Source organism: Aptenodytes patagonicus, chromosome 7 (assembly GCF_965638725.1).
Source record: "Aptenodytes patagonicus chromosome 7, bAptPat1.pri.cur, whole genome shotgun sequence".
Taxonomy (NCBI): Eukaryota; Metazoa; Chordata; class Aves; order Sphenisciformes; family Spheniscidae; genus Aptenodytes; species Aptenodytes patagonicus.
In genome coordinates this window covers 46646281-46666779 of record NC_134955.1, presented here as the reverse complement: position 1 = coordinate 46666779, position 20499 = coordinate 46646281, and the positions used below count along the sequence as shown (strand labels likewise).

Here is a 20499-nt window from a genome sequence, read left to right as displayed (position 1 = left end):
CACTGATGGAAGGAGGATAAGAGTAAATACAAACCAGGATGGAAGAAAGAAGCGTGAACAAAAGGTGTCTGCCAACGGCCCAAGGCAGAAGCTGCTGTGCTCATACATGCAAGTCAAAGCCATAGGCTGAAGGACAAGCCAGCAATGGCAGCAGTGTAGTTTTGGCCCTCCTCTCCCAGCACTCCCTCCCATTGCTCACTCGTCCCCGATAGTAAGGAATTACTGGTACCAGTGAAACTCCTGTGGCTAGCTGGTTCCAGCTCCTGCTTGCCACCAGCAGTAACACCCTGCTCCTTGCTGACTCAGCCTGGCTCTTGGGCAGCAGCAGGAGCGCTTGTCCACCAGAGGGAAGCAGAGCCCCGGAGAAACTCATTTCCCACCCCAGCAAAGGCAGGGGACACCTCAAAGGCTGCGCAGAAGCAAGAGGACCAACCAGGGAGCTGACCACTAATGCCAGAGCAGGCCAGATGCCGGGAGCAGCTAAGCCTGGGGCTTTTCCTCTCTAGGGCAGCCTGCACTGGCTGAACCCTCCAGCAGCAGGCTCCCCCCTTGGCTGCCAGCCTCCTAGTCCTGTCATTCAGGGGAGGTTCAGTAGGACTGACTCTTAGGCCAGCGGCCGAAGCCACAGCATGGCTTCTTGCAACCAAGTGCCCTGGGCATCACCGGGGGGGGGGTGTGTGTCAAAAAAGGAAACCTCAAGCACAGCAGCTGCATGAGACTCCTACACCAAGCCCCAACAGGGCAGATTAAATAAAGCAGTTTGCTAGGCTGCATCATTTTAAGAGCTTGACTGTACATTCACTCCCTGGGTAGTTCAAAGGCCTCATTTATTGCAGCTCCAGACAGAATACAAGCATTGCCCTTCCCCAGGCTCAGGTACAAAGTCAAAGTGGGCCCTCTGTATCCTAAACCAGCACAGGGGACTGGGTGCTAGCAGCATTTTTTAATCAGAACCTTCTCTTTCATTCAATTTATTTGTGCAAGAGCAGCTAGACTCTTTGTCCTCCCTTTACAGCACAGGGAAGGGGTTTTTCCTCTCTCTCCTCCTAACCTTCTACCTCAACCAGGGACAGTCAGAAGAAAGCTGACTCCACGTGGTTTGTCCATAGCTGCCAGAAAGCTGTAGGAACCAGTGCTAGCAACTGCTCTCCCTTTTGTCAGCATGCCAGCTGTGAGCGCAATCATTTTCTGTTAAAAGGGGCTGCTTTCTTCACTCATAGTCAGGAAGGGCAAACCATTCTCTCAAGTTGATGTCAGAGCTGGAAAAACCCTGCCATGATCCAGGAACAATTTCGTATTGTTCCAACAGGGACAGCTCCTTGGAGAAATGCTCTCAGCACCACAGACAGCTTTTGCTTTACCATTCTTCTTTGATCTTGCCTCCTTTCTCCCTCTGCAACCCTCAACAGCCTTTTTCCCGCTTTCATGATTTACAACACTCCTGTTGTACCAGGGAAAAACCAAGCCGGCTCTAGACCTGTACTTTAAGACCCTGTCCCAGTTCTCCCTCTTGGCCACCATGCCATTTAGCAAATACTGGGATTTCCTTGCCATCTGTAACAGTTCTGTTGCTAGACCACAAAAAGGATGATTTCCAGCCCTGAAAACCTCATCTCTGCTGGGAAGAGCCAATTCTGTGCCCAAGAGGGTTTGAGCACAGAATTCACAGCCAGAGAAGCCTCAATTTAGTACTACCAGGGATGGGCCCAGCTCCCATTCCCTCTTTTCTCTCACCACCAGATAACAGGCTTCTTATGCTACACTAGGGATGCTGCCGATGCCCAAGTCCTCGCCCAGGAGCTGCTGCTCACCCCCTCAAACACACCCCACCTCACAGTTGTTGCCCCGTTTTATTTCATTTAAAATCGGCTGTGTTAAATATTTTAGTTACAAGTTCTGTGTAGAGGGTAAGAGTAATAGACTCTGCAGGCACTAGCAACCCCCTCACTCCCCAATACATGTGTGCGCTATCAGATTAAGGACTGCCCCCCTCCCCCCAAAACCAGCAGCCTTGGGCTGGCATATACATTACACTTAAAGACCTGGCCCACCCCAGCTGTCTCTTTGCTGGAAGCAGGCCAAGCCCTCGCAGGCAGGAAGCCAGCAGCCGGATCCACGGTCAGTGAGCTGTGATTCAAGGACAGCTGCTGGGGGCTGGTTCTTACCCCCGTGTCGGGCATGTAATGGTGAAAGGGTTGTGCCCCCAGGAACAGTGCTACCTCCACAGAGGTCACGGGCTCTGCCCACCCAGACATGAACATTCACACCACAGTGACCAGGCTTGAGAGAGACAAACGATTTCCAAGGGAAAGCAGGGGAGCTGCCACTGCTGTGTTCCTGTCTGTGGAGGGAGTGTAACTAGGGCATTGCCAGAGGCATGACACCTACCTCAAGCCCTGCTCCGATGAAAACCTCTGCTGCAAGCAGCCTGGGGGTCTCCAGACTGCTCTTGCAAGGCAGATGAGTGTGAAATATGTTCAAACAAAACAGGGACAGAACAGTAGCCTTTCCTCTCCTCTCTCTCCCAGGAACCTCAGTGCTAGGAAATAAAGCTGAACCCGCCTTGGAGCGGCAGGGAAGGGTACCCTAGCACAGCAGCAGCAAGCAGTTTCCACTGGTATAGGACAAGCTGGAGGTGAGAGTTTGGTGCTGTGAGGGAGAGGATGCCAAACAGATGGCTCTGGAAAGGGAGTGCCATTCAGTGGTTGGCCCACTGCATAGCAATCCTCGCGAGAAACTGAACTTTCGTTAAACAGAACAGGAAAGGAGGTAGGAGTTATCCCCACAATTCCCTCCAGGACAGCTCCCATCACAGCTGGAGGGAGGGAGACTGGAATGACCCCTGCCAGTTCCTGAATGCCCTGCATCGCCCCTGCTGGTGCTGCAGCCCTGCCCTGGGTGGGTTGTGTGGGGGTGTGGCTGCTCTACAGGTCGAGCAGCAGCACGCGGGGATCCTCCACCGCTGCCTTGATCTTGCGCAGGAAAGTCACTGCCTCTCTGCCGTCAATCAGCCGGTGATCGTATGTCAGCGCCACATACATCATGGGCCGCACCTCGATCTGAAGGGGAGGAATAAGACAGGCATTAGTGAGCTCAGCCTTACTGCCTGCATGATGCCCTCCTGGATGCGTCCTGCCTGGCAGGATTACCCACCCACACTCACTCAACCCAGGCACTGACCACCACCCAGGTTGAGTCCACACCACACAAGACTAGGTACCTTTCTGGAGCTGTTCTCCATCACAAAGGCTACAGCCTCCTCCTCCTCCCCACACCTAAGCAGATTATCCAGTTCTCCCCCTCACAGATAGGACAAGGCCTCCTGCACACCTCAGGCAAGTACCAGTGCCAGCAAAGCTGCCCTACATCCATTAGTCTCTGCTCCTCCTTCATAGTAAAGCCTTTTAGAAATTGACACCAACCCCCTAGGAAAAGCATATGGGCTATGGTCCTCATCCCACTGAGCCCTCTCCTCTGTTCACTGAAACCTCCTGTGCAGCTCCACCTACCTTGCCTCCCACAGCCACAGGCCTGTCGAAGATGGCATGCATGCCTAAGATGGCAGACTGGGGTGGGTTAATGATAGGTGTCCCAAAGAGTGACCCAAAAACCCCTCCATTGCTGATTGTGAAAGTGCCGCCATCCATGTCTTCAATGGCCAGTTCGTTTTTCCGTGCCTAAAAGAAAAAGTAAGGTCTTAGAAAGCCACACAGATCACAGAAGGTAAAGGACAAGGGTTTGGATGTTCACACTCTCCAGGAATAAATGCTGATGGCAAGAGCTTCACTTATTGATCTGTTCAGCTGAAAACCAGCACTAATTACTTGAAAATGCATCCTGCCTTTAGATCTGAACATTTACTGGCTTTGGGGAAGGATTCTCTCGCTTTCACTTCCAACTCCGGCTTTTGCAGGAGACTGACACAGGGACTTCTATCCCAAGGCAGTTCAGCCTTCGCCTCTAAAGACAAAGGTGAAGACACACCATGTCACTAATGCATAGTTTGCGGTCTTCTGGAAGGGCAATGCATAGATAGGTCTGTCCTGTGCGGCACAGCTGTAACTGGATCACTCCCCACAGCACAACTCAGTGTGTTAGAGGTCAGAGATGATGACACAGAGGGACTGAATCAATTCATGCCTATCCAGCACCCCCAATTCTTCCCATTCCTCCCAACCCTTTTCAGAAAAACCTCCAACTTTCCTTACCTTCTCCCCCAACTCGTAGATAGCACGCTCTATGTCAGCAAAATTCATGTTTTCTACATTCCTAACGACAGGGACCACAAGACCCTAGGGAGAAGCAAAATGCATGATCAGCAAATTCACCGCAGCGACACAGATAACTTATCAGGCAGGAGCTTGGCCTCAGCCCGGCAGAGTTCCTGCCTCCTCCTCAGCAGGTGGTTGGCAGAGCTGCCTCACACCCTGGCAGCCTGCTGGGAAACCTGGCAGGACACACACCAAGGGCCAACACTGTAAATGAGACATTTTCTTTGCCTTTGTAAGCCCATCTCATAAAATCAACCAAGCCTGTCTGGATCCAGCTCCACATCCATAAAAGCAGGTGAGGCACTGGGCAGAGTTCAGCTGCCACCTCTTTCTAGGTGAGAAGAGCAGAGTCCCTTCGTGCTGGACCTCCCCTGGACTTTGGGAGCAGTGACAGAACTTCAGTCCTGGCCAAATCTCTGCCTCAAAACAGAACCAACTCATTCAACATCTGTATCTCCATCCCATACTCTCCCTGGACAGGAACATCTCTTTGAAGCAGCAATGTGATTTACAGAAATGGTGGGACAGCACAGCAAGATTAGCCAAAGGATAGGACATGCAAAGCTTTTACTGTCTACGCCATATCCTCATGAGTCCATGAAAAAAAGGGTTTCCCTAACTCAGCCCTACTCATTAACCACCAAGATCTATATTGACCTTGTTACTACATCTCCTGGTACAGTGGCAGAATATTCTTGGTGTTCCATCTTCTCCCAAAACCCATCTCAGCATGTATCAGATGTCTCAAGAAGATTGGTCTCATCAGTAAGTTTCTGCTGCAGAGGAGCTCAAAGCTGAGTTGGCTCAAAGTATATGATCATCCCAGACCCGAGGCTGCAGGAACCATGGCCAAAGCATCCAAGGTACCTACCCGGGGAGTTGCGACAGCGACACTGATGTCCACATAGTCCCTGTACACAATCTCTTTGGTCGTGTCATCAATCACTAGAAGGAGAAAAAAGCTGTTACACATGCAGTACCCAAGATGAAGGGCTCAAGAGGCCAGAAGTAGCCACAAAATCATAACAACTTGCTCATCTCTAGCTTAAACATAACTCCAGAGAAGAATGAGCCCTCACTGCACCTATGGTAAAAGCGTCAGGATAGACAGAAAGGAAACACAGTCCAGATAGGTCAGTCCCCCTCAGACATCCCCTTGGTTATTTTCCTCTTCTGCATTTGAGCAAGCACCTCTGACACCCTCCCAGGAACTGCATCGCACCTACAGCAGCTACCTCTACACCAACCAGCAGGCTCTTCCCTCTGCGGGATGCGTACGCATGGCTCCAGCCCCACTCCTGGCAACCCCTTCCTAATAGAGCCCCTCTTGGCAAGCTGTCCTCTACCTACAGAAGTGGCATTAGCAAAATCAGCTGCAGTACATAGGACTGTCCCCCCCTTTTTCTGCATATTTGACTTGCTTGCCCAAGCTATTAGCCCTGACATGGACGGCCACCTGCTTTCTCCCACTCTGCCACGTTCACTGGCGAGACGTGCAACTCACCAGCAAGGGTCACCACTCACCTGCATTCACAACAGGCTGGTCTTGCAGAGCAAAAGCTGCAGCTTTCACAAAAGCTGACATGAAACCTAGCTTCAGGTTGTGCTTTTTCAGGAAGGGATCCTTGTGTACAGCTCTCATCTCCCGGATGTTGCTGCAAAACACATGATAATGCTGGTCAGCATGGAGTCCAAGAAAACACTGTTCCCTCACTCAGTAATAGATTTCAGTGCCAGCCCCAAGGACTGCAAACCTGCACCACCAACCGGCAAACCCCCAGTCTGCTGAAAAATCCTTCAAATGTCACAGGTGAAATGGGCTGAGGGTGGCTCTAAGGACCCCGCCAAAGGATCTAACAGGAACTGATCTTGGACCACAAACTCAACAGGACAGGGTTAATCTGCTTGGCCCAGACTGCCAAGCACAAAAGCAAGATGGGGCATGGCATATTTCCTGCTTAGGCCTGATGTTGCCACCGATTCTCTGGAGACACCACTGCCAATACCAGTGAGGCACTGCAGATAGCAAGGTGTGGCTGGACCAGCCCTGGAAGGGTGAAAACCAGGAAATGCCAAGAGCAGAAAAGATGCACATGGTGATCAAGGCAAAAGACTTCAACCCTTGTGCAAGTCCAGCGCCAGCCAGCACGACGATGCCTCCGTATCCAACTCTTTGGCTTTAGGAGTTGAGTGAATATGAAAGAAATCTTCCCAGGCGCTATGATAGTGGGTGCCAGCCCTCCCACAGCCCTCAACCAGACTCATTATGTTTCCCCACTGCTTCTATATATCAGAACAGAGGCCATTTACAAAAAGTCAACCAAGCTGTGGCTACAAGCTCTGCCTATTCCAGGCTAATACCAGATGCTGTGGAATTGCAGAGCCCATCCCTCCTCCCCCCGGAGACCTTGGCTCTTTGAAGAGACAGTTTCAGCAAGGGGCAGGGGTCTCCACGGTTTAGAGTGTTTGTTTTCCTGCACCTAACCTTGTTTAGGGCTAGGATTACCACCCAAAGACATTAGTGCCTCCCAAGACACAAGGACTGCAGCAATGAGGACGAGGTTTGCTATGAAACTGGCTCATTATTGCTTCCTCCCTTCAGACACTGACCCCCCGCGGGAAGCAGGAGGCCCCAGCACGGGCCCTCAGGAGTCAACCTCACAGCAATCAATCCAAACCAGATTACCAGATGCAATAAGAGCCCGAGGGCAGCGTAAAGCGACACCTCAATGAGCCTCTGAGAGGAGATAAAGCTGCAGCACTTCCCCTCCAATCAAGACTATTTTGCCAACCTTATTGTTCTGAGACCCAAATATTTACATGTTTTGTCTTAAGGAGCAGAATAGGATTTCACAACGCAATTTGATTTGGGCACAATTTCCCCTTAATGCACTGTAACATAAGCTGCCCACCCTCCAAAGCCATTAGTGTGCTCAGTCCATGCAAGCACTTGAGTCAGGAGACCCCCACCTGCCCAGAGGGGATGGAGAAGGATGCTAGTCCGTCTCTGGAAAGCTGCACCATCCGACAGCAAGGGCCTCAGATCTATGTACTGATCACCTGAAAGGCTGATGAGCCCTGGGGAACCATCTCACAGGAAGCTAAATATGCCCACCTCCAACAGCAGTAACCTGGTGGGGTGGCAGAAAGCAGATGCTCCATCTTGGTGTCCCCTAATAGCCACTATACAAGTGACACTAGTCAGTCCTGCTCTTCTGCTCAACATCTACCAGTCCTCAACCAAGAACCGCACAGAATGAGGAACCAGGTTGCCCCTTTTACAAGCAGCAGATGACTCCCAAGGAATGACAGGCCGTTAGGAAGCTATGTACCCCTCACACCACAACACCAACACAGCCCTGATGAAGCTGCGCAGACGGTGCTACACACCTAAGAAAAAGGTCCCAAAAGACGTGTTGCCAATCTCTCCAAAGAGAATCAGCAAGGTCTTGGCTGCTAATTTAAAGATGACTGCCTGCATCTATTTCTACTTGTAAAGGGAAAAAGAAGTCAGCTCCTCACCTCATATCGATCTCATTGAAAGTGGTCAGCATGGCACAAGTATTCTGAGCCTCTTTCAGCCGTTGAGCAATACGCTGACGCATCCTATTCATTTTCACCTGAAAATTAAAAAGACAGAAGCAGAAGCTGCCTCAAGTTAATTCAAGGTGCAAAACACAGAAGAAACTCAAAAGGCCCTTCTTCTTGCCATCTGGTTGACTGGTAATGGATGCCTAGGGCCAAGGTTTTCACCCCAGGTCTCCCTGAGGAGCATGACCAGCTGATGAGTTGATTTCACTATGGAGCTGCCCAGCTCAACACACAGTTTCCAGCATGAGGCTAATGTGAGAAGAGCAAGACTGCTAAAAAAGCAGGCTGCTCAACCATGTTCTCTTAAGAACGCACAAGGCAGGTGCAGCAGCCTCAGTCCTTTGCTGAGGGCTTGTGGATAGACCAAGCAGATCACACTGAGCCTTCTGTACTCAGTCAGGAGAGTTCAGGACAAAACTTTTGCCTAGAAAAGACCCGTGTCAGATTGGACCTGGCTCTTCTTCCACCCCACCCCTAAGCGGTGCCCTCATGTAGAGTATTTCCCCATCTGTCACAGCCCCACTGAGCTGGGTGTGAACAGGTAGATATGGACACATCCAGAAAGCTCAAGGCTTATGCCAGAACAAGTTGTCACCCAGCAACAGAAGTGCTGGCAAGGCCCCTATTCCCACAGCTTACCCTATGCTCTGATCTGGCACCTTTGCTGGGCACTGCCTCCCCAGGAGGGGCTGCCGCTGGGGCTGCAGCCGGCTTCACCGCAGACACTGAGGGTAAAGAACACATCAGTCAAAAAGGGAAGCCAGGGCTTGATCAAAACGCCCTGAGGTAGAAAGCCTGTTTGAGCTCCTTGCTCAAGCAACACAGCACGGAAGCAGCCTTGAATTGGGCTGTGCAGGTACCAGGCATAGCTGAGCTCTCCAGTCTGGAGCATGCAGGGCAATAACGCAGGGAGGCCTTCACCATAAACGCTGGACTGTTTGCTGTCTTACCTTACACACTCTCCCCAAGGAAGAGAGGCTTGAAAATAGGAAAAAACGGCTGTTGTCTCACCTGGTTTGCTGTCGATGGGCTGAGTTGACACAGGTGGCACTGGTGGCATTGTAGTGGGAATTGGTGCTGCAGCAGGGGGAGGAGCAGCCGCAGCTACAGGTTCAGGGGCTGCAGGAGGAGGAGGGGCTGCTGCTGGTTTGGCCTTGGCAGGAGCAGCTGAAAGACAAGGAAGAACCATGGTAAGGGCAACGTTAGCTTCCACTGTCAGGGATCTCCAAGTCCAACCAACCTGATAAAAGTTAACCCTCTGGCAGAGTGCCTTTATGTTCTCAGCACTACTGAACTGATAGGAGCCACCACAAAAGGATCCCATGGTGAAAGTGTTTTACTCATCAACACCCTAGATCTCCTCACTGTGCAGGAGACTGGATGCTAAAGAGAAGAGGGCGGGAGAAGGGAGTTATATCAGGGGAAGTCTCAACTAATTTTAGGTTAGAGCTGCAGTCTCCTCCAGAGGGAGCAAAAGGAAAGTTCCCCCCTCAGAAGGACTAAAATTATGCTTTTCTAATGGACAACAGAATAGGAGTATTTTCTTCCAGCTACAGAGGCAGACGGAGGAAACGTTTAACCTCTCTCGGGATCCCTTCAAATGCCTTGCTTCCATCTTCAGAAAAAGATCAGTGGAAACAGGAAGGCCTGTACAAGTTATACATGGCTGACTTACCTCCAGTTTTCCTGAGTTTGAACAGAGGTGTCCCCCCTTCCACTTTGCCACCATCAGGTACCAGAAGGGCTTCAATCACACCAGCTGCTGGGGCTGGAACTTGCACTGATGTCTGCAAAAAGGAAAATATGTGAAATTCCCCCAAACATTGGATGGAGAACAAGTGCCCAAGAGAAGATGCCAATATGCACAAACACACATTGTAATTTGGCACAGACAGCGGCTGTGTCTCATACCATTTGCACCAGTTTTCACACCCTCCACCTGGATTTTGTGCCAATACTTAGAAGTTTTAGGAGATGCTGGCAGTATAACGTATTGCCTGATCTTCCTGCTCCAGGGTACAATCAAGAATTGACCCGCTACCAGCATCTTCCTGACAGCAACACCAGAAGCAGAACTTGGTAGGTAGTTTTAGCAAGAACTTCAAAGCTTAAGAGTCCTTTAAGGAGTGAGTAAACTTAAAGGCTAAATTTAAAACAATCTGAAGACATCCTATGGCTCTGCAGATTTCTCCTCTGTTTAAAGACAAACAGGTTTCAAACCTTAGAGCACTGAAATTGGAAGGAGGAGTGGAATTGCAGCTCCAACAAACATCAGCACCACTGATGCTTAATCAAATGTATGAGGAAGGAAGAGTTATCAAAGAATTCTCACTTAAGGCACAGCCAGTTTCCATACTAGATGAGAAAAGTGTTTCTCCATGAAGGGAACAGGAAAGACAGGCAGGGCCTGCAGGCTCTAGGAGCTCTTAGCTGGAGAGGAGCCATACAGGGTACCCGCTACAGAACTAGTTTTGGTCCAGAAAACTCCTACCTTGTCTGTTTCAATCTCACACACCACTTCATCTTCCGCGACTGTGTCTCCAACAGCTGAATGACAGATATGAAGACCACTGTGAGGAGGGAGGTGTGCTCTGGCCTCCCCTCTTAACCCACAGCAGTCTCCCCCACTAACCCAGAATTTTCTCACCCCAGTTCTCCACAACTTCTAAAGAAAAGTCTAGCTCAAACAATCAATCCACTGCACAGTCAGAGTCTGATTCCATTTTAGACATCACCCTTCTTCACCCAACATCACCCATGACAGAGAGGTGCTGAGGCAGTACCTGCAATCCTTACCCCTCAGAAGAACTGCAATTAACTGCCTCATTTGTCACAGACTCAAAGGCACAGAGCAGGCTGTCAGCCAGTGAACTACGATCCATCCCCAAGCTGTCCAGTGCAGCGGCAACGGTACTGAGAATTTCAGGGAAGAGGCAACTGCTTACCTTTCTCCCACCTGACATCTCCTTCTGTGACTGACTCTGCAAAGGCTGGTGTGTTCACCGTAACCACGTCATCCCCTGTGAGAGAGACAGACAGACTTGAACGCATTCAGAGCTCAAAAGTTATGGCATTGCTTCATTCTTGTCAGCAGCACTCTACTAGAGGCGGTAGGTCAACAGACATCAAATGTTAGCCGCCTTCCTGCTTCAACACTGATTAACATTTAAACACAAGAGAAATTCCCATCTGACTGAAAGTCACATTGTGACAGGAAAGCCAGACAAAATCTCTAGAGCCCTGGGACATAAACCCTCAGCCATCCATCAAGGGGGGACAGCAGTGGGCCTAGACCAAGATGGAAGAGGTAGCTTCAGCTGTTGTCAGAACAGCAACAGGTAGCACAAGAGCCATCCCACTGACTCCTGACTTTTTACTTACTACGTACTGCAGTGGTTCTGAAGTAACGGACAGTGAAGACACTGGAGCTATTTACTCTGCAGAAACAGAGAAAGATATGAACACAGAAGTACGTTCCTCTGTAGGCTGCCGTCACCAAGCTCAAGTACAGAATTTACATTTGCTTAACTGATCTGAAAGGCTGCTCAGCTGTTCTGATGTATTTGTTCCAAGGGACTCCTACTTACTGTTCAAGCTGCAGCAATCCCACTAAGAAAGGAAACATTACAGCTTACCATCACTAGTGCTCTCAGAAACCCAATGAGAACTGACATTTATGGAATTTTAATTTAGGGAGACAGCCCAACAGAAGCCCTGTGGTTTAAATACTGATAAAAGGCTGACCTAGCCAGCCCACCCTACACCCAAGACTACTGCAGCAACCATTTTTTACCTACGGATCAGGACTGTCATCTCTACAGAAGTTGCTAGGTTGCTCCAAAAAAAAGAGAAAGCACCATAAATTGCCTATGGCAACGCATCCAAGAGACAGCTATTTCTCTCCACCATGTCCCTCCACAGAGACCTGGCAATCCCAAGCGTTCCAAAGGATGTTTTTTATACCTACTGACACCACATTTGGAAACCTGAAGCAAATGTGCTTTAGCATTTCCTCTAACACAGGCGACTTGGTGCAAACAGACCAGCATTTCAGGCTTTTATGGATGCGCTCTTAAGGTTATTTCCCCAAACACCTTTTTACAAGACTACCTCAGCAATGCAAACCTTGCCATATGAACAACAGCTCCCTGAACTACCCCACTTCTCCTGACAGAAATCCAACCAGGAGGCCACCATAGAGCCAACAAGACTTCTAGTCAGATAATCAAAGGGTAGAGATCCATTTATCACCAGTCTCTTCATTCCTGTCCCTTCCCTGCCTCTGTATCTGGTTCCAAACAAAGCTTATTTTCTTTAAGCATGCCACAGTTCCTGACGTGCAAAACCTAGATTTTGTTAAGGCTAGCTCCACGCTCCTATGATGCACACAGGGATTTTATGACCGTCAACATATTCTGTCTCCCAGCCCCCAAATCTTATCAGGGGTAGAACAGCCCCAGCCTCTCCACATCACAGCTTTCCTGGGGATACTTACACAAGCTTCCTGCTGTTGGTGTAAGCCAGTCCCTGGCTCCCAGCCACACCTGTGAATGAGAATGGTGTTACCCCACAGGAACATTATCCAGCTGTCCGGCCCTCAGGTGTCCCCGTCAAGTAAAAGAGTGAAGAGGACACCACCGTCCACCCTGAAAGAAGCTTGGGACTAAGTGGGGAATACAGCCATATAGAGGCACCTCAGTGCCATCAAACCTGCCCAGAGCTTGCCAAGAACAGTGGTCTTGTCTTCATCTAAATTTACAGAGATGGGAAAAACAGTTATATCTTGACCTCAAAGCTAATAAGGATAACTTTGAAAAGGGCAAACAAAGCATCAGCTACCCCAGTCAGAACAAAACCAGGAAACAGCTATGAGGGACACCTCCAAGACTGCTAAAACCTCAGTTGCTGCTGAGTTATCCTCACCAATACAAAGGGGCTCCTAATAGGAGCAAGACATCAGTTCCCCAAGAGGCACCCCCAGGAAGCCTCACAGTCTCATGGACAGGTAAGGAGGAAAAAAAGAATGAAAACAGGGTGTAGGGCAGAGTAGCAAGCCACCATCATCCCTCTTCTCTGTCCACCCCCTGTCCCAAGAACACTTCTTTTCCAAAACGCACAGCAGGGAGGTACTTGCATAGCTCATCAGTTTCACATACCCCACTGTCCCCTTCCCACACTGCTCACATGCCCTGACACTGCAATTTTTATTATGAACTGAACTCCTGTCCTTTGTCTCTTTCAGGGCACTGGGCAGTTTTCCAGACTGATCTTAAAGAGAGTCTGCATAGCAATTGGAGAACATAATTATCTCAATTACACAATGCCAGAAGGAAGAACCACTTCCCCACTTGATTTTTAAAAAAAGCGATACAATTTTGACACCATCCCCTGCTAAAGAGCTGATATTGGAACTCTAGAAACCGGAAAAGGTAAGCAGATTTAACTGGTTTCTCAAAGTGGAATCAGAAGTGAGTGATGTAATGCTATATAAACACGGTACAGCTAGAAAAAACAAGAGCTCTGGGAAAATCCAGTTTAAGCACCGAAGAGGAGTTCACAGGCATACTAGATTTGACGTGTCACTTAACATTCACCCATCATTTTCAAAGGAGTTTATTAGAGAGCTAGGCTCTGCAACAGCATGTGTTTCAAGCAGTGTAACGCTTGAAATACACTGTGCTGCTGCTGTGAAATCTTCACCAGAGCCGAATGGATTGGGCAGCATGTACATTAGGCAAGGGAGGCACTCACATGGAAACACAGCTCATTTCACCAACTGTTTCTTCATTACATGACTGACAGAAATAAACCCCAATCAAACCTATTACCAATTTCCATCATCAGCTCTGTTCTGTCTAGGTAGTTTGAAATGAAATAAAAGCGTAAGACTCACCAGACAGAGAGCATCTTGCCAGAGTACAGTTCCCCTGTCAGAGAGAAGAGGAACTATCAGTATTGCAAAAAGATGGCCCCACCCTAGAAGGACTTTGGTTTTCCCACGAGACCTGGATCAGAGACAGGACCCACCATTCACATGCTCCAGACTGCAGGCATGCTACTTTCCCATAGTGTGCAAGAGCGGGAGATGGTGAGAGCATCTACACCCTTCTCTTCGCTTTGCCTCCTTCCAGGATGCTTTCCTGTGAAGTGATGTTACACCTGATGCACATGGTTTTCAGTTGTGGCTCCATCTGTTTTGACCTTCTCACGCACACTTTCCTCTTTAAGAGGAAGATTTCTGAAGACTCATTGCTATGAATGAGAAGGTCAAGGGTAGCTACTGGGATATGATGAAAAAACATCCCATGATGTTCACTCCTACAGTCATGAATGAAGCTTCTGAGGTTTTTTTGTTTGTTTGTTTGTTTTAAGGCTATGGAGCCTTTGAACTCCAGAAGGCCAGAATTTCCCTCGATGGCAAAACTTCTGCTGCCTTCAGTGAGCCAGAAATTCCACCTTCTGGTGATGTTTCACTTCATACCCCATGTAATCATTGACTGCACTCCTAGCTCAGCATAACATTCCTCAAAAGTAAAAGACATTTCAAGATATTCCAGCTACTTTCCCTATTGTTATTATACATTTCTCTAGCATCGAACCTGCAGATCTGGAGAACCTAAGAACTCTTTAAAAGCTATAGGAAAATATCACAGTAACCATGACTAAAATGCAGTTGACTAGTTTGGAACAACAGCTACTCAACATCTCAAAGCACCCTTATCCAGCAGCTAAGGTAAGAGGTAAAAATTAGATTTCATTCACATCTTCAGTGTCTGAAGGGAAGTTTGCGTACAAGCCCTGATTTCAGCTTCACCAGAGCAAGCAGGATGGGATATAACTGATCTTAAGTATCAAAATAATTTGTGGAGCTGTGTGTGGTAAGACAACATAAAGATCAAGAACCAAAGAGATACTGAAGCTTGTCACACCGTCTGCAGGACTGAGTGCTGTAGCATGCAAAAACACATTCAGTGAACACTTCATATCATCAAAACTACTAACAGGCCTGGAATCGACCCCTTGGCAGTTTAATTACCCAAACTTACTGATGGATTTGGCTTCTCGGATATTAACACACGGTCAACTCAATGATCGATGGGCAGTTCAACAGGGTTATGATTAGCTGTGCCGAGGATGCAGGCAGCCAGGCTGACTTGCTGCTAAGCCAGCCTGGGCCTGGCAGAGCTCAGGAGCTCCATCACAGTGCCATGCAGCTACCCTGCTTGCCGGTCCACTGCAGGGACCAATGATCCTGGACCAACAGTCCTGCAAAACCGGCTTCCGGCAGGGCCCGCTGGAGCCCCTGCCCCAGGTCTGGCTGGGGAAGGGAAAGCAGGGAGCACTGTGCAGACTTTGCAGAGTCATCGTGAACACTACAACGCTTAATCTTGGTGCAGCACTGGCCCCCTGCTAACTCAGATCTGGTCTGTGTAGAGCCAGCCCTAAGCTGAGATCAGTAAGACAAACTTCAACTTAACTCCGCTTGGTCAAGCGTCTAAAGCACCACAATCCTCAGCACATATTTTAGTTCCTGTATTGATCAAATTCTTCCCACTTTCTGTAGTGTTCCAGATAATATGAAGTCAATCACAAATAAAATATCAAGTGACCTGAGCTCCCCTCTGCCCATTAATGTTTTCCTGGGTGCTTTATAAAAAAAGTGGTTAAAGGTATTCCTAGCATCCCAGGCAATAACTTGTCAAGAAAGAGGAACAGCCTCAGACTGAAGCAGAAACAGCCAACTTTATTTCCTCAGGACCAGTTTACTGTAAGGTTAAAAAAAAAAGTTTACAAGGCCTGTCCTAAAATAAATCGTTGTGAGAAAACACATCTGCAGCTCTCTTCCATGAGAGGTGCCAAGTCTGTGTTCCACAACTGCTGCAAAATTAAGGAAAAAATTGGTATCACCCTACCCTTCTGTCTTTTAGGTTAAGAAATGAGGGAAAGAGCTCTAATGTGAGGAGCAAGTCACTAATAAAAGGTACTGAGATTCCTCTGTCTCGTGTTCTGCAGAACTGCTGCGTGTTCATCTCTTAACTACAGTACCTCGGAGATGCATGTGCAGCTCCGGGAAATGCCTGACTGGGCTGTTTCCTGTTCCCTTTTTCCCTGAAGGAATCACTGTGATTGCACGTGCTCCTGGTATCCCCTGGCTAAATCTGCCCTCTGCCTGATCTTGGAGCTTCTTCAGTGACAATGGAAACATTTAGGTTTTGCTAGCTGGCATTAGCACTTTGGGTCACTTTAAAAAGACAGCCTTCACTTGGAGAAATAAGTCTTGGTCTAATTAGCTAGTGACTCACGTACCAAGTGATTAATTTTTCCCCCACGTTTCACATGACTTCTCAGAATTGTTTTTATAACTGTTACTGTGTCAAAGTGACCGCATCCCAGGCCACACCTTTCAAGGAGCCGTCACCTTCCAGTAGGTCACTACACACTGAAATAAATTATGGAATAAATCAGCTAGAGTGACAGCCTGTATACCTACAGATTTCTTCTCCAACAGTGGGAACAGGGACCAGTTCAGGTAAGGACACTGACTGAACAGGTGGGTACAATTAATTTCAACAGAGGCAAAACAGAAGTCCAGTGTTGGGCAGCTCTGACGACAGGCAAAGCAGCAATCCGTTCTCCAGCCCCCGGCCTCTTCAAAGCAAAGAAGCTGCCGCTTGGACAACGAGGATGAGTGCAAACCACTGCTACACACAAAAACCCCACTGCACATCTTTCATGGATTTAACACAATTATATATAGCATGGCAGGGCAGATGCTAAGATGGGATGGAGATAACAATGCTGAGTGGTAAAGGATACCGTTACTAAGACGACAGGCTAAGAACTCCTCCAGTGTGTGGGGAGGATCAAACAGGGAAGAGAAAGTTCTTTACAAGCTCTTCCCCAGATAAATAGGACGACTTGATTCTCAGAGCACTGAACGCAGCTCCTGATCAAACCATCCTTTTTCAGACTAGCTCTCCTCTGGACTTTTTCAGGTCATCCTTCAACAGCTGCCCCCCCCCCCCCCCCGAGTCTTACATGCTCAGATGCAGGCTACTGATGCACATTCACAATTTCTACCTGATATATGGATCCAGGACCTTTTTCTCTTTTATGAGATCATCAAACTCCAGCCAACCCTTCCCTACCCTCGTTGTTTCTTGCTGACTCCGCTGTTTCCCATTCAACCCTACACTTCTGAATTTTGTACATGTCTATTGTTCTCACTTCTCCCATCAGAGGTTTGCCAAATTCTGGCATTTCTTTCTATCTCTCCAAAAAGCCTGTATTACCCCCTTCGTCAAAACTTAATTCCCATAACCCTGCTCAAATGGAAATCAAACTACTACCATCTTGACTTCTCAACTTTTCTAGTACATGCGGGTTAACTAAAATTATCTCCCCCTCCTAGTACTCAGCTATAACCTCCCGATTTGCAGGCTAGTTTTGTAAAAGGTTTGAATACTCCATCTGGCTTTCCCCCGTTCTGTATAATTACACAGCACCACTGAGAGATGACAAAGCTCAAATATTGTTAAAATGCCACTTAAATAAGCTTATTTTAAACTGCATTATAATAAATTTATATCTACATATATGTATAACAAAATGTAACTATATAGTTAGTTATAAATTGTTTATAGTGCAGTTTTATACACACACACACATTTATAAACACAAATCTGTAGCACCCAGAGACAAGCATTGAACATACGATAGCCCTATGGGGAAGCATGACACAGTTAAACGTTCAACATTACAATTAGCTGTCAACACTTGCTTGCCTACATTCACACGATGGCTACAAGCAAATCTCATCCTCTAAGACTTCAGCTGGTCATCTGGAAGAGAAGTGATCTTTTTCCTCCTGTAGGTATGCATATATATGTATGCATATGCACGCATACATACACACACACGTATGTGCACAAAGCTACGCGTGTCTGCTATTTAAACGCAAGATGTGGCCAGAAGTCAGCAAACGACAGGGCCCAGCTGGCCAAGAGCAGCCCCGGTGTCGATTTAAGCAGCGGGCTCTGGCTACTAGGCTCTGCGAGCCCAAGCCACCGCCAGCACAGGTTACTGCCGCTTGCACCGGTTCAACGACTGCTTTGAAAACCGCGCACAGGAATTAAGTAAGAAAGTGGACACCAGTTTATTTGCCGTTTCTGCACCGGGCCGACCCCGGCCGGGCAGGGTCTCTGCCGGCGCAGGCCGGCGGGGGGGAGGAAGCGAGTCGCGGCTGCCAGCGGAGAGGCGCCCCAAACGCTTCAGCCCAGCGACGGGCGGGGACGGCGGAGCCCGAGAGCTGCGGTTTTCGGAAGCTCTTCCCGCCGGTCAGCTCTGCCCGGTGCCGCAGGCGAGCCGCCGCCGCCGCCTTGCCCGACGGGGACGCGGGCCCGGCCCGGGGCGGGGCGGTAGGGGGTAGCGGCACACGCACCGGCGGCGCCGGGCCCGGGAAGGGGCAGCGCCGTGCTCACCCCGGCCCCTCCCGGGGGGTGCGGCCCCGCCGCTCGTGCCGCCCCTCCCTGCCCTCCCCCCCCCCCCCCCCCCCCCCCGGGCGGCGGTGCCTCGCGCCGAGCGGGGGGGAAAGCGGGGGACGCGTCCCGGTGCCCTTGGCGCCGCCGTCCCCGCCCGCCCAACCGCCGCCCTCCCTCCTCCCTCCCCGCGGCCGCTGCCCGCGGCGGGCAGTACCTGCCGGAGAGCGCGCAGCGAGCGGCCCAGCGCCCGGCCCAGGCAGCGGGACCGCCACAGCAGCAGCATCGCGGCGGCGGCGGCGGCGGGAGGAGCCGGAGGGCGGACACCGGAAACAGGCCCGGCGCGAGCCGGAAGTGCGCAGGGCCGGACCAACCTCTCCGGAACGGGGGGAGCGGGGCCAGAGGGGCGGCACCATCGCGGGCGGGGCGGCTGGGACAGGCCTGGAGACGGGGCTGTGGGGCAGGGACTAGGCGTGTGGGGTGGCGACAGGCTGGGGACGGGGCTGTGGGGCGAGGACAGGCTGGGGACGGGGCTGTGGGGCAGGGACAGGCCTGGGGACAGGGCTGTGGGGCAGGGACAGGCTGGGGCCGGGGCTGCGGGGCAGGGCAAGGGCAGGGGCAGGGACAGGCCGTGGTACCTCAAGAGCCTGCTGTTGAACCGTACCTAAGATGTCTTCCGCAGCCCCGTGCAGGGCCGGGCGGCAGGCAGACGGTTCGGTTATGCCTTGTGTCCTGGTTGTCGGTACCTCTGTGCTGCCCCCGGCACAAGCAGACGCAGGGGCTTTCACATTACGAGTTATGTTACCTGCGAGTTTTGTAACCTACGATTCCTGGTACGTAAACGGACCTACGTATTACCAAAGGGTGCTGTTCCACGATCCTCTTCATTGGACCAACTCTGGATTGCTGCAGGACAGTTGTACCGGTGGTCTTCCTGCTCACCTTGACAAATCATGGGGTCGGGCTCATGTAGGATGATACTGCCGCAAGTGTCAGCCAGTGGGATGTTGCATGGTTAGAAATGGGCAAGGAGGTCATGTCACCATGGCAAACAGGCAAAGGAGTCCACAAGTAAGCCCCGTTCCTCAGGTGTGGTCTGTATGTTGAAAACGTTTGAGAATCCCCCGGCTAGCTTCTGTTTTCTGCCTGCTTCCAGGTGGGGAACCACTGGTGGAAGAAAACCCAAGGAACCTATTTGCAGAATCTGAGAATTAGCTTGGGATAGTCATAAAAGGCTATCTGGCAGCCAGGCATCTCTCAAGGAGCCAAGTCTGAGCACACGTCCTTAATTTAGCCATTGCTTAATAATATATGAATGGTAAACTGCAACCTTCAAAATAGTCTCCTAATTTGCTATGAACATCCTTGGGATCATTTTCAAAGAAAAGAGGTTGAATAAAAATCAACAGGGGATAGGCTCTGAGGATGTGCTGACTGCTTTAATAAAAGGCAGCTGAGCCAGAAAGGCTCTCTGCCAGGGATTTCTCCGTGATCTGTCTTTCGAGGGCTAATATCCTTGAACAAGACCACCTGATGTCAACTGATTTTAACCACAGCCTTCTGCCTACGAAATGAATATACCAAACATCGCCATGTTCAGTAAGCGTGTGGAGGCAAAGCAGACGAAGCCCCAGGAGTGGCATGCGTGGCTAGGCTTTGTCCACGCACCCCACAGCTCCTGCACGAAGCATCTCAACAACCACGCGTGCCCCTGGGGCTGGGGTTGGGGCGTGCTGAGCTGAGAGCAGTGCCGGCTCTGCTGGCTGCGGCAGTGTCTCTAAAGCACCCTGCGATAAGCAAAGGACTCAGTGTTGCTGCTTTTCCTGTGTTGTTCCATTTCCTGGCCATGTCCTACACCGCAGGCCAGCTGAAATGCCTCTGTTTCCCCATGGCAGGGGATGTTGGAAATACCTGGGTGCTTTCCGTGGGAGCTGGGGAGCACCTGGAGCTCCGGGCCGGCTCCTTCCTTGCCTGTGGCACTGCTTGCCTCTAGTCCGCTGTATTTGCATCATCTCACCAACGGTTCACCATCCTGGGTCCTGGATGGGGTTTCCAGGCCAAATTGTAAGGGGGAATTGCTCGTCTGGCCCCCTGCCCACCTGGGCAGCCAGCAGCTCGACACCAGCCCTTGCCTGTCCGACTCCAGGGGCTATGAGCCT

At 50.1% G+C, this 20499-nt stretch overlaps 1 protein-coding gene across 1 annotated transcript; it reads right to left on the bottom strand.

Annotated features, from left to right (window-relative positions):
- Window positions 1–2256: 2256 nt before the first annotated feature.
- On the bottom strand, window positions 2257–18660 carry DLST (dihydrolipoamide S-succinyltransferase). The gene is made up of 15 exons (XM_076345116.1): window positions 18558–18660; window positions 13756–13789; window positions 12358–12406; window positions 11244–11299; window positions 10808–10882; window positions 10354–10409; window positions 9538–9649; window positions 8874–9029; window positions 8502–8587; window positions 7794–7891; window positions 5796–5926; window positions 5143–5216; window positions 4209–4292; window positions 3510–3677; window positions 2257–3059 (listed from the first exon to the last, which is right to left on the bottom strand). Exons 1-15 carry the CDS (start codon window positions 18624–18626, stop codon window positions 2925–2927), a joined length of 1383 nt encoding a protein of 460 aa, XP_076201231.1. The 5' UTR covers window positions 18627–18660; the 3' UTR covers window positions 2257–2924.
- Window positions 18661–20499: the final 1839 nt, after the last annotated feature.

What these genes read in the sequence shown, in the direction of transcription:
- DLST (XM_076345116.1), bottom strand. Translation starts at nt 18,626, where the DNA reads ATGCTGCTGCTGTGGCGGTCCCGCTGCCTGGGCCGGGCGCTGGGCCGC. An exon ending in GTGCCAGATCAGAGCATAGG is followed by an intron (nt 7,892 to 8,501) that starts GTAAGCTGTGGG and finishes TTTAATTTTCAG; the next exon opens with GTGAAAATGAATAGGATGCG. An exon ending in CCAGCCTGTTGTGAATGCAG is followed by an intron (nt 5,217 to 5,795) that starts GTGAGTGGTGAC and finishes TTCTCCTTCTAG; the next exon opens with TGATTGATGACACGACCAAA.